A 14,041-nucleotide genomic window follows, 5' to 3' on the forward strand; every position below is an offset into this window, starting at 1 on the left:
ATTTTCAGTATATCTAAACATTCATAGTTCAGTTGGTAGTGAAGTTTCTGACCAGTATAGATAGAGGTTACCTATGACACAGCTAGCAGGACTGCTCATGGGAGTTCCCTTGGTTTGAGGTAGACTGTATTACCATCAAAGATGAAATTATTCGAGATACGCTGGTCGATTAAATTATTCCGCTATCCTGGTTTGCAGTTTATTGTATGCTTATATTTATTGTACAGTTTGTTTAAAACTGACTTCAAATTGGCTAGATCAGTACTGGTGAAAAGACAATCGAAATCAAATGTTTTGGATGTGTGAAATACTGCTATTTATTCTAATACAGGTAAACTATTGGTAATAATCCTACTGTCAGTAGGATATTCGTAATGGGTTTGAGTAACTGTTCCAAGGCTTTACCAGGTTTATGTGCATAGCTGTTTTTACATGATGTAATAAATCTGAAACCAGTCAGATTCTTATGAAACTTGGGTATGAAGTATATGTAGGGAAATCTGTAATTACTAATGTTAAACTTTAATTTTTTGTTGAAAGCTATTGACTTTTTTGCAATAATGCTGCTGTTATTCCAGAACGCTGGAATTGAGTTCTATATTTAAGGTATGGAAGTAAAAGGATTTGCATATGAAGGCATAGTTGTTGGAGGCTTTGCCAACAGGAGTGATGATATACTGTTATGCATTTCTGATAATTGTAAACGTGCAATTCTCATAATTGAAAGGTAATGTTTTTAAATTAAAAACTAAATTATAATCCATGATTAATCACATAACTCTTGTCCCATCCATGTCAAGGCACAACAACACTTGGCATCTGATAGACCATTCACTGAGCTGTTGAGTTGCATATGTTCCACTTAAGCAAATTGTATGGCCGTGGGTGCTAAGCATTATAGTGATCAAGCGATTTTCCGAGTGATTCGTGGAGAATTTACTCAAAGCCACAGTTCTTCTTCAGTTTGAAAAGTTCTTTTATGTTCTTTGATCAATGACAAACTTAGTCTTATGTATTGTAAGCAAGAAAGGAAAACCACCTTTCTGTTTTTTTTTTTTTTTTTTTTTTTTCTTTAAACTAACACTAACGTTTATGCCGCTTGGTCACTCTAGCGGCACTGCTCCTGCCTCCCCATGGCGGGGCCAGTAACCTGGGAGAAGAAATCCACTCTCCCAGGGCTAAAGGAGCAAAGATGGATAACAACATGTTTCCACCTTTAGAGGCATTGGGCTCAAAACTTGTGATAAATGACATTGATAATTACTATTCTCAACTAAAGAGGTTGAAAACAACCCCTCAAGAGGAGATTATTACTATTAGCTACATGGTGCAAAGAAGCCTGAGGCTTATGCTGCACCAGCCAAAAAAAAAAAAAAAATTCCCGAGTTACCCTGAGAAAGAGAGAAAATGAATCACCAAGAAAGAGAAGAGTGATGATATCCAGCTCAGGACCCTAGGTGTGCCAAGCCCATACTAACCAGATGTGAGCCCCTGGGGTAATATCAACTTTCCTCATCTTGCATTCTCATCAGATCAGCCACTGAATAAATTATCACCTTTCCTTGTACATAAATGCATTGAGTCTGCTGCAGGTTCGCCTAAATTAGTTAGGCAACTCCAGTTAGGTGATCTTTTGATAGAGACTACTCAACTTCAACATTCTGTGAAGCTATTAAAGCTCACAACCTTTGGAGGATACCCAATAAAAGTTTCTCCCCGTGCCACCTTAAACTCCTCCAAGGAGTTTAAGGTGGCACGGGGAGAAACCCGTGCCACCTTAAAGGAGGAAATTTTCCAAGAAATGCAAGATAAAAAAGTCATCCAAGCAAAATTATGATCCGAAAAGATGGTACCCTGGTTCCAACAAGAGCATAATATTTACATTTAGCACACCTAACTTACCGACATCTGCGAAAGCAGGCTACCTACATTGTCATGTCCAACCACACATTCTGAATCCCATCAGATGCTACAAATGCCAAAAATATGGACACTCACAAACTGCATGTCGGGGTGAGGCAGTATATCTATATCGTGGTTCAAAGGAGCATGATCAATTGACTGCACCATTACCACTCCACAATGCACAAACTGTAAGAGTAACCACCTGGCTTTCTCAAAAACATGTGGGCTATAGAAGTAAGGTAAAAAAATTCAGAAATATAAAGTAGAAAACAAAGTGACTTACTCGTAGGCGAGAACACAGACAATCAAAACGAAGACAAAGCACACATAGGCCACAGAAGCTCAACACTTCCAGTCTGTAGGGATCCAGACTGAAGTATCAGTTCCTCTGAATATATCTATTGTGAATTGAGCATGTTCATTGCTCTCTATTTCAAAACAGTGTCCTACAAAACAAACAGGTGAACAAGCCAGTAATACCCCAATTACCATACCAACTGATGTTTCCTCAACAATAAAACCAAAAGTGATAGAAACCATGAAACTGCAATCATCACTCTCAACGGGAATGGGCATTGATGAACATCATGATGCAGATGATGGCATTTTAGAATTACATGCAACCGATGATATGGACGTGACCCCCCCCCCATCTTCCCTAAGAAAGACAAAATAAAAATAGATTGATACAAGAAAACTACAAGCAAAAAACTGTCAGAACCGAAAACAACACATAAAACTACATAATGGAAAAAATCTTTCAGTGGGATTGCAGAGGCTTTCGGAATAGAAAATACGATTTGCAGGATCTAATCGATCATTATGAACCAGTTGGCATAGCCGTACAGGAAAATTTTTAAATTCATGAGTGTATCCTTCCGTCAAATATTATACCATCTTCAGAAGAGATAGGAGTATTGACACACCAGCTCGTGGAGGAGTAGCGATTATTGTCAGAAACAACATTCCATCCAAGCATGTTTCTCTTCAGATTCCTTTTGAAGCAGTGGCAGCGTGCATTGTAATTGGTATTACCCTTACAGTAGCTTCTATATATCTCCCTCCTAATTTCTCTTTCTCCTCAGATAACTTAGAAAACCTAGTATATCAGCTGCCATCTCCATTCTGCTTACTGGGTGACTTCAATGCTTATCATCCACTATGAGGATCTCCAACAATTGACAAACGGTAAAATAATAGAATCCCTGCTTGATGCTCATAAACTTACCCTGTTGAACACTGGCGAACCTACCTATGTACCCATTCTTTTTCAGGCTGCAATAAACCTTTCAGTTGTTCTCCCTCCATATAAGCCAATGTGGAGTGGAAAGTTCTCGATAACCTGCTTAATAGTAATCATCTACCGATTCTTTGCAATATTCAAACACAAGTAAACTTATCCCCATTACAGAATTTGGAAATTCTGTAAGGAAAGCTGGTAGGAATATGCCTCCATAATCCATTTTGATGAAGAGATAGTCCAGTTCCAGCCCATAGATATTGTCACCAATCATATAACTAATCAGATATTACAGGCCGCAAATTCTGCAATACCTAAATCTTTGCCTGGGAAACACAAAAACAGCAGTTACTTGTGGAATCCAGAATGCACACGTGCTAAACAGACAAAAAATTAGAGCTTGGAATTTTTTTCGCAAATTCCCTGCAATTGCTAATCGTATTAACTTTTAAAGACTCAAGGCCAAATTCCGCCAAATAAGAAGAAAAGCAAAGCAAAACAAGACACCTGGATAAGTTTTGCTTCCACCATTAACAAAAACATGGACAACCGACTAATCCAGAAAAAAATCCAAGCACTTAATAGTAAATACATGCAGTCTCCAGCCCCAATTCTAAACTGGAAAGGGCAGGAATTGTCCATTCCAACAGAGATAGCAAACACATTAGCTGAGTCATTTACCAATATATCAGCAGTGTCCACATACAGCCAAACCATTAAGGTATCTGCAGAAAAACACAAAATAAACTTTTCTGCGATGGTATCACACCCATACAATCAGCCATTCATTTTAAAGGAACTTTTAGAGTCTCTAAATAAAACATCTAGTACTGCTGCTGGTCCGGATGGAGTTTGCTGTATAATGCTAAAAAAATTATGTAACAAAGCAATAAATTCCCTTTTGAAATTCTACAACCAAATATTTCTAGAAAACACTTATCCACACTCCTGGCGTCACTCAATTGTACTAGCTTTTCTGAAGCCAGGTAAGGATCATACTATCCCACATAATTACAGGCCAATTAGGCAAGGTCTTGGAAAAAGTGGTCCACAGGCGGCTAACATGGTTTCTGGAAACAAATAATCTGCTAAATAGAAACCAGTATGGATTTCAGAAGAACCGCTCAACCTTAGATGTGATGATCAAAGCAGAAGCAAACATCCGCAATGCTTTTGTAAGGAGTCAAAATTATGGGTATGGGTAATCTCGATATTGTGAAAGCCTTTGATACCACTTGATGGTGTCCTCCAGGACCTTCGTTCTTTTGGTTTGAGGGGTCAGTTACCCCAATTTATACAAAACTTCCTACATCACAGAACGTTTCAGGGCAGATATATATGAACAGTGTATCCAAAACATTTGAACAAGAGGAGGGTGTACCATAAGGTTCCATCCTAAGTGCAACATTATTCACAATAAGAATTACCAATATGACACAAGACATACCAAAAACAGTTGAATTATACATGTTTGTTGCCAACCTCATTTTCTCTTGTCAGTCACAAACATTGAAAGGCAACTTCAACTATCCATAGCCAGAATAGAATTGTGGATGCAACAGAATGCAATTAATTTCTGTAATTAATTTTACAGAAATTAATTATTTACTGCAATTAATTTCTGTAAAATATGAAAATTACATCCAGATCCTGAAATATATTTAAAAAACAACCCAATTCCTCTTACCAACAATTTTCATTTATTGGGTTTATATCTAGATAATAAACTAAAGTTTTTCTACTCATATAGTCTACTTTAGGAAGGTCTGTCTAAAGAAATTAAATATCTTAAGAACTGTCTCCGCTAGTTCTGGGAGTGCCAATAGACACTCCCTTTCACATCTTTATAAAACTTTAATTCGCTCCTGCTTAGATTACAGATCACCTGTCTGACTCTGCAAGAAACAGTTCCTTGTTACGCCTGAATACTATTCAACATATTGCCCTAAGGATAGCCTGGGAGCCTTCAGAACATCTCCAGTCCATAGCCTGTATATTGAGGCAAATGAACCCCCACTGCACCTCAGACGAAAATCATTACTACATAGCTATGCTGCAAAAATTAAAAGTATTCTATTCATCCTACCTGGGAATACCTGTTTGAATCCTCAGTGTGTAATGCTATGCTGTAATAAACCTAATTAAAACCGCCCTGCAGGTCTTAGATTGTAAGAGCTGATGCTTAGTTGTCCTATTAACTTCAAGCATATCCTTGAAGATGTTGCTCCTCCTGAATATCCCTGAATTCAGTTCTCACCTCATTGTGATAATTTCTTTCTGAGATAAAAAAAGGCTCCCTGCCAAACAACAACTTTCGGCAGCTACATGAAGCCCACACCTTAGAAAACTCAGAAAAGCTACATATTTATACTGATGGCTCCAAAACAAATGAACCTGTAGGTGCTGCAGAAATTTGTTCTACCTCCTCAATAGCTGTTTCTCTTCCTACAGAATGCAGTATCTATACCACAGAACTGTGTTCAATAAAATTAGCCCTAGATAGTATAACCAAGCAGCAGTTCAAACGAACTCTGATATACAGTAAACCCCCGCTATTCGCGGTATCTGTATTCGTGTTTCGCGTATTCGCGGTCGCTGATTTAATATAAAATGAAACCTAAACAAAATGTGAATTTTAAAGCGCTATGAACATTTTCCGCCATAAAAAACATGGGCGTGGCTAAAATTATCTTTCTCGCTCAAAACAGCACTCAGTGGGTGGGGGGAGAGGGGTGACAAAATCGCGATCGGAGATGTTTCTCGCTAATCCTTGTTCAGTATGTGTTATGTGCTTGTCATGGAAGGTTTCGTTGTTTGCTTTTAATTTATATGCTTAAAAATTGAATAAATTTATAAATTGGTATGTTTACAAAAGTGATAAATCTACCGTTTTGCAGTGTAAAACAGACTTTTTCGAGTGTGTGAATGGAAGAAAGTGACTTTGTTGTGGACAAGTTCTTTCTAACCCGTACAAAAATATGGCTACGAATAACAAGGGAAATGTGAAAATATGAAAGAAGGCGAATAAAATTGAGTTATTAGACAAAATTTCTAATGGTGAAAGGGTCTCCTCAGTGGCAAAACATTATAAAATCAATGAGTCAACGGTACGATCAGTCTAGAAATCGGAAGAAAAAATCCGCCGTAGTGTCTGTGAAAACGCGCTAATTGCTTCAAAAATTTGCTCTGTAATTCGTGATGTTAAATTAGAAAAACTGGAAAAAGCTTTAAATCTGTGGATAGAAGACCGAACTCAAAATAAAATTCCGTTAAGTTCACTCATCATTCGCAAAAAGGCAAAACTCCTTTATCAACACTTTAGCGAAACTGGTGATAGCACTGGCGGGATGTTTTTTTTGCTAGCAAGCAAAGGTGCTGGTTTGAAAGATTTGTTTGAAATTTCTAACAAATATTACATTTAATATTAAATTGTTTCTTATTTTCATTTCGATACCTTATGCTTGCATTTCGCTATGTACTGTCTATGTACATAGTCATATTATGAAGGTACATATAATACATACATAGACAAAATTTTAGAATAGTTTTTCTTATATATTTCATACTTTGGAACGGAACCCCTTTATTACTATGGGAGCCATAACTCAGTATTCGCATTTTCGGTATTCGCGACATTTCTCAGGAACGTAACCCCCGCGAATAGTGGGGGTTTACTGTACACTGACTCCTTAAGTGCAGGTGCTCCCATTCAGTATGTTCTTCTCTCCAACATTCCATTCTGAAACAGATCCAATCTTGTTTATACCAATATGAAACATCCAACCAGATGGTCACCTTCTGCTGGATCCCTGGTCATGTCAGCATCCCAGGTGATGAATGTGCAGATCATGCTGCTAAACATCCTAACAGTCGATCATTCTGCCATCTAAAAGTTCCATACACTGAGTATAAATTCACTATTAAGGCAGCATGTAGAATTCAATGATATGAACTGTGTCACACAGAAGTGAATGACAAACTATTTCAAATTATAAAAGAACCTCAGCTGTGGATTCTAGTTTCAAGAAAAGAGGCAAGACTACGAATCGGTCATTCCTATATAACTCATCTGTTTTTACTGTCAATCCCAGTTAACTATCAAACATATCCTCCTAGAAGGTCCTCAGTATTCAAGTACCCGAAAATACAGTTTTTAACCTTACCACACATACTTAGCAATAATGCAAATCTTGAAGCACAATTTCTATACTTGATAAGCATATATATATATATATACACACACACACACACACACACACACACACACACACACACACACAGTCACTCTGATAACATAATATTAAAGACTCAGTCATAAGTTTATAATGAGCATGCACAATATGGTCCTCGAGGCCCTTGTGCCAAAAAATCCTCAAACACAACAACAACAACAAGCAAATTGTATGACTGCATACACATGGAAAACATTGAACAAAGTTCTCCATACTTGGTGTTTTAGGTTTCTACAACAAAGAGCACTAGATTGTGAAATTATATAATTTTGTTTACATCATCAGCATCTAATACTTGTGTGTAGGAATAAATAATGTTGCTTTATAGCACATTATTGTTATAGAGTCCTGAGTAATTAAAATGTTTTATAATTTTATATACAAATTTGATTTAAAAAAAAAAAAACTGAAGTGATGGGTGCACAAACCTGCAATCTGGCCATGAGCTACTACTGCTTACAGTATGCGTAATAGCAGTCCTCAATAGGATTTCATGCACCAATGAAGACGGAAGTCCAGGTATATTCTTATTTTTCAAAAAGTAAGGTCAGGATGCCTTATTTCTGTTTTTGACTTTTTTCTAAATTCTGAAGTTGTTAATATATTTTTCCTAACATCAGCTAACAATAAATTATATTTTTATTTTCACACAGGGAAGTGTTTATTATGTCAGTACGTAGGTAAATTTTCTGCAGAAAATTGTAATGGCAAATGAAGTTTGTACTACAAAATGTTCTTTTTGTAATGACAGTAATCCCAAGTTGTGGAGCTGTTGGTACAAATTGCCTCAGGTATCCAAATTAGAAAATTGGTATCTTAAGTTGCATTATATCTAAATGTTGCTGCTTCAGCTCTGTTAAATTTAAATTTTGACTTTGTGAAAAGACTGTTGGCTTTGTTTAATCTCTTGTACCATGGAATTTTATTATTATTATTATTATTATTATTATTATTAGCCATATGGTACAAGGAAGCCTGAGGCTTATGCTGCACCAGCGATAAAAAAAAAAAAAAAAATCCCAAGTTACCCCCTGAGAGAGAGACAGAGAGTGAGAGAGAGAGAGAGAGAGAGAGAGAGAGAGAGAGAGAGAGAGAGAGAGAGAAAGGAATCACCAACAAAGAGGAGAATGATGATATCCAGCTCAGGACCCTGGGTTTGCCAAGCCCATACTCACCAGATGTGAGCCCCCGGGGTTAAATATCTTGATAGATGTCCCCTAAAATTTGAGAAAAATTGTTCTGAATTGGTGTCTGTAATTCCACCATTATCTTCCAAATCAGTTTGTGCATCAGCTTTTTTTTGGCTTGTATAAGTTCTTGCATCTACACAGGCTCAACTAAGATAGATAGTATGCCTACCTGTTGAAAAGAAAGATTTTCCCTCCAACCTTCAGTTGGAGAAAAATCTTACTTGATAATTGATGCTATTGTATTGATTCTGGCAAGATGTCAAGGTAATGCTATGTAATTTGCCCAACATGGATGAGTCTATATTGCTTTTATATGCAGCCATATCTTTTTCTACATATAAAAGTGAACTATCATTATTATTATTGATTATAATAGCATTCAGAAAGAGGATAAAATCAGAATGTGTGAGCTGATATAGGCAATGAATCACATATTTTTAAAAAATGTCCATAAGAATGCATTCTCGGACACAGATTATTCAAAGGATATCTGTATAACATAAAAGTAGTCAACTTTATTAATAATAAAAAAAATAAAGTATAATTTGGAAATTAAAACAAATAAATGTAAAATTATGTACTGTAAACCATATACTATATAAATGACTATATAAAAATAATTATAAAAAAAAATTTTAACTGGTTATAATTCCTTCTTCCCCCAAAAAAATCTAAAATGTATAAATTGTTTTTTTTTTTTTTTTTTGTATTTAGTGAATTTTGGTAGTGCAAGTTCCTTATAGGGAGGGTGGAATATATTGTCATAATATTGAGTTTTTCTGTGTTGGTGGCCTCATTTGTAGTACACAATAAAATTTTAATATACAGTATTAGAGTTTTTATTACACATTCAATTTTATGATTAAAACCAAACTAAAAATTTGAAAAGATACTAATTTTTAAAATGTAGTTCGCATGCTACATTGAGAATGCGTGTTAAAGAATTATTGTTATTTATTTATTTATTTTTTCATTCTTAGATAATTTACCAGTTAATTATTTATAGTATCATGTTTATTTCACTATAATTTCAAATAATAATTCTCATAATATTATATTTAGAATGCCGTGGAATTCTATTGCCCATGATTACTAGTCAAATACGCCCTCTTCTGGAAAGATATGAAGAAATAGAACTCTGCATTAAGATTCTGAGTGATGTTATGGTTGTACTCCATAGTCGAGATGTAGGCCATACCCATGAAGATATTTCTGTTCTTATGTTATCAGTTATACGCACAATAATTCAGACTGTCATAAATATGGAAAGAGAAAATACTCTTGTAGTATGTAATTGGAATTTTTTTTTCTAAGACTAGTCATTTATATAAATAAATTAACCATTTACACAGGTTACATTCCATGATATTAAGTGATACAAGCATTAATAGATTAACGTTTGTATCACTTAATGTTAAAATATTGAATATAATGTTTTTACAAACATAATCAGTTAAGTAAATATAGATACAATTTGTAAGAAATGTAATTTTTCAGGTTAATGGTAAGTATTTTAGCCTAAGTGAGATGGAGTAGTAGAAGCTCTGGAGACAAAGATGCTGAGTTGTAGAACTGTGAGCTTGGATATGAACCTTCATCTTTTCTAAAGCAGTGATTCTGTAGTTTCTGAGGTATTTTCATTGCAATCAACATATACTCATGTTTGTTTCAGTATTTCTTCTTGTGATTTCCTTGGTTATTAGCTTAAAAATTTCCCCAAAGATGATATCAAGCCTTTTTTTTTTTTTTTTTTTTTTTTGTCTCTCAGCAACAACAGGCTATGGTATTGTATACCATCCTGGTAACATTAGCATTAGTAGTGGCATATTATTACTATTACTATTATTAGCCATATGGTGCAAGGAAGCCTGAGGCTTATGCTGCACCAGCCAAAAAAAAAAAAATTCCTGAGTTACCCTGAGAGAGAGAGAGAGAGAGAGAGAGAGAGAGAGAGAGAGAGAGAGGGGAAGGAATCATCAAGAAAGAGAAGAATGATGATATCCAGTTCTGATGCAAGAAAGCAAACTTATACAGCATCAGCCAAAAAAAAAAAAAAAAAAACTTCCTATTCACCCATCCGTTCACTCCAAAAGTTTGTCTAGTTCTGCTATGAATTTATTTAAGCTGTCTACTTCCACCATGACAGATGGAAGTTTGTTCCAGCAATCAACCACTCACTGGTTAAAGGCAAACTTACACACATCTATTCTATGAATGTCTTTCCTCAATTTGAACTTATGTCCCCCCTCAGGTGCATAATCTGAATAAGAGGAAGAATCCCACTGAGCTTGCTCAAACCATTCAAAGCCTTAAACACCTCAATCAGATCACCTCACAGGTGTGTGGTCTCCAGATGCTGCAATTTGCAGAACTTAAGGCTTTCTTGGTAGGAGCACTCCTTTGTTCCCCTCACAAATCTTGTTGCCCTTCTCTGTACTCATTCCAGCAGCTCTACATCCTGCTTGCGAGCTCCATTCTCTGAGTCTGTTTCATGGATAAAATGTTTAATCCCACTTCCATTGTCTAGAGAAGTTATTACAGAAACTTTGTGAAGGACATCTTAGGTTCTTGACTTCTCATTGTTGTTCTTGTATACTTTGCTGCTTCAGTTCAACTAAGTCATCATTGTGCAATTCTTCACTGACAGATTTGGACAAATTGCTCCCTTCACTGGGAGCAATTCACCCAGATCTTCAGCATTCATATGTTCTAATCCATCATCATTGAAATCTCTTATATTTCAATGATGCGGGATTAGATAAACCTGAGTTAATCTCAAAATCACCAATCTTTAATATGTTCTGGCACCACATACTGTTGGTGTTTGCATTGTCTATAATGTTGCAACATTGTTAATTGCATTGGAGAGGTACATCTTCCAAGACTACCTGTCCGATCTAAAGTTGCTCTTATCAGCTACCAGAATAAGTTGATGTAAGAAAGCATGAACGCTTAACTTGATGTTTCAGCAGAAGCATCAGGTACAAGGTTCACTTCTGGAGCAGCAACATCAGTAACCCATTCTAGGGTTAAACCTTCAATAATCACTCTCTCTGTTGCCACTAAGGAAAAGTCATCTTGTCTCTGACAACTTTAAATTCTAGTACCAGTATTTCCTTTTTGGAATTGTAGATTGTCACTGACAGATATTTCTGAAACAGCCCAGCCTCAGGGACATTAAAATTCTGTTTCATAGAGTACCCATTCGCTTTGATGATGCATTTTAGCTGGCTGAGAATGGTTCGGCAGCACCAACAGCTGCATTGTCTGCATGTACAGCTTAACTGGTAAAGTGGCGGACTATGGCCACAGATGCTGATGCACCTAATAAGCCGCCTCAATAGCCGGGTGTGCAGGAGCAGCAGTGCATAGCACACGCTTCTTGATTAGACCGGGGTTCAAGCCTGTGACCACCAAATATGGGGGATGTGGAAAGGTCAGGGAATGACCACCGCATATCCCGGAGCAATATGGCCTTAGTTGCTAATGCTCCTAAAAACCAAATAACAAACAAACAAACAAACAGCACCTAATAAATCCACAAACAAACAAACAATTGGTAAGGCTGTAAGTTGAGTTGTAAGTTCTAGTGCAGCAGTTCCCAACCTTTTTTGATTTGCGAACCCTTTTCAACGTTATATTTTTATCACAACCCCTTTCAACACAATATTTTTAATGCAAACCATTATATTCTCTGAAATTGTATAATATATCTGAATTTTTATTATAAAATATTTTTAGTACTATGTTTCTATAAGCGACACTATGTATTAATAAATATTATTATTAAGAAGAAGAAATCTTTATTGTACAATAAAGATACAGTATATGCCCGCCACAGCCAGGAGGCCAGGGGCTTGCCAAGGTTATGGGGTAATATAAAAACATGTATGACAAATAGATGAGAATTAAACATGACATTAAATTAAATTTTAAAAAAATTAATATGGTATTAAGTTAAATTTAAAATTATTATATTAAAAGTATAACAAAATTAAATTGAAATATATTACTTTTACTTTATAAAGCAGTTATTAATCGGTCCAAATTAGATTTCGAACAGGCTAAGAGTAGAAAACTTGCTTCTTGTCCAAATGGTAGCAAAGCATTCATAGTCTCTTGCCAAAGATATTGGTCGCAGTTTTTGCCAACTGTGTTCCCACCTCTGTCAAAACCAGTTTGTTCCATTGCCACATCAGCCAAAGACAAAGCTAACCTGCTAGCATCCTATTTTACTTCCAAATCGTGTATTGATGATCTTGGTAAATTACCTCAAACCGTTTCCAGTACTGTACACTCCATTCAATGCCTCTGGTGGTCTTCCATCAAAAGGATGTTAGAAGGATTTTGATGAATCTGATGCTAAGAAATCTCCAGGTCCTGATGGTATTTCTGCACTTGTTCTCAAAACCTGTGCCCCTGAACTTACTCCGGTTTTGTTTCATTTCACTTAATACTTATTCTAAAGGTGATTTCCTTTTGCTTGAAAATTTGATCATATCCGGCCAGTTTTTAAAAAGGGTGACAAATCCCTTCCGTCTAATTATTGTCCCATTGCAATTACTTCTACTCTTTCCAAAGTAATGGAGAAATCAATTAACTGCTAACTCTTAAACTATCTTGAAATCTTTCATCTGATCAATGATGGCCAGTATGAATTCCATCAGTGTCGTTCCACTGGTGATATTCTGGCTTATGTTACCCATCTATAGACAAATTCAATGGAAAAGTTTGATGAAACACTCAAGTCATTGCTCTTGACATTTCAAAGGCTTTTATCATGTTTGGCATAAAGGTCTTCTAAATAAGCTTCCATCCTATGTTTTGCAAACTGTTCTTTGTAATTGGATATCCAGTTTTCTCTCTGACTGCTCACTGCGAATGATGGTAGGCAGCTCTCTGTCTTCTAACTTCTCCACTAATGTGGGTATTCCCCAAGGTTCAGTTCTTTCTCCCACTCTTTTCCCTTTTCCTCTTGCATATTAATGACCTTCTTCCATTGACCGGAAATCCTATCCGTAGTTTTGCTGATGATAGCACTTTGCATATCCAGCTTCCAGTTTGAGAAACATTGCCCTGCTCAAACAGCTTCAACTTCTCGAGTACCCACTGCTAAATCCTTAAATGCTGATCTCTAGTGGGAAAAGATAACTTAGTTGATTTAAATCCTTCTTAACCTCAGGGCGCCTCCGTAGCCAGGTGGGAAGGAGCAGCAGTGCGTAGCACACGCTTCTTGATTAGACCGGGGTTCAAGCCCGTCACCACCAAATACGGAGGATGCGGAAAGGTCATTCAGGGAATGACCACCGCATATCCCGGAGCAATATGGCCTTAGTTGCTAATGCTCCTAAAAAACCAAATAACAAATAACAAATAACTTAACCTCAGTCTGGTCTTATATCTCGCAGAAAGGATTCTTCTGCTCCTATGCTTATCTTAGATGACGCTCTGATTTCTAGGCATGATCTTGGAGA

General features: G+C 36.3%; 1 protein-coding gene across 1 annotated transcript in view; it reads left to right on the forward strand.

Moving 5' to 3' along the window:
* Positions 1-14,041, forward strand: part of mbc (dedicator of cytokinesis protein myoblast city) — a 966,604-nt gene that overhangs the window by 624,108 nt on the left and 328,455 nt on the right. Inside the window, exon 25 of the mRNA XM_090373417.1 lies at positions 9,630-9,853. Coding sequence (XP_090229543.1) covers positions 9,630-9,853 — 224 coding nt within the window. The remainder of the gene's footprint in view (positions 1-9,629; positions 9,854-14,041) is intronic.

Source organism: Mastigoproctus giganteus, chromosome 5 (genome assembly GCF_048544385.1).
Source record: "Mastigoproctus giganteus isolate SK-2022 chromosome 5, ASM4854438v1, whole genome shotgun sequence".
Lineage (NCBI taxonomy): Eukaryota > Metazoa > Arthropoda > Arachnida > Uropygi > Thelyphonidae > Mastigoproctus > Mastigoproctus giganteus.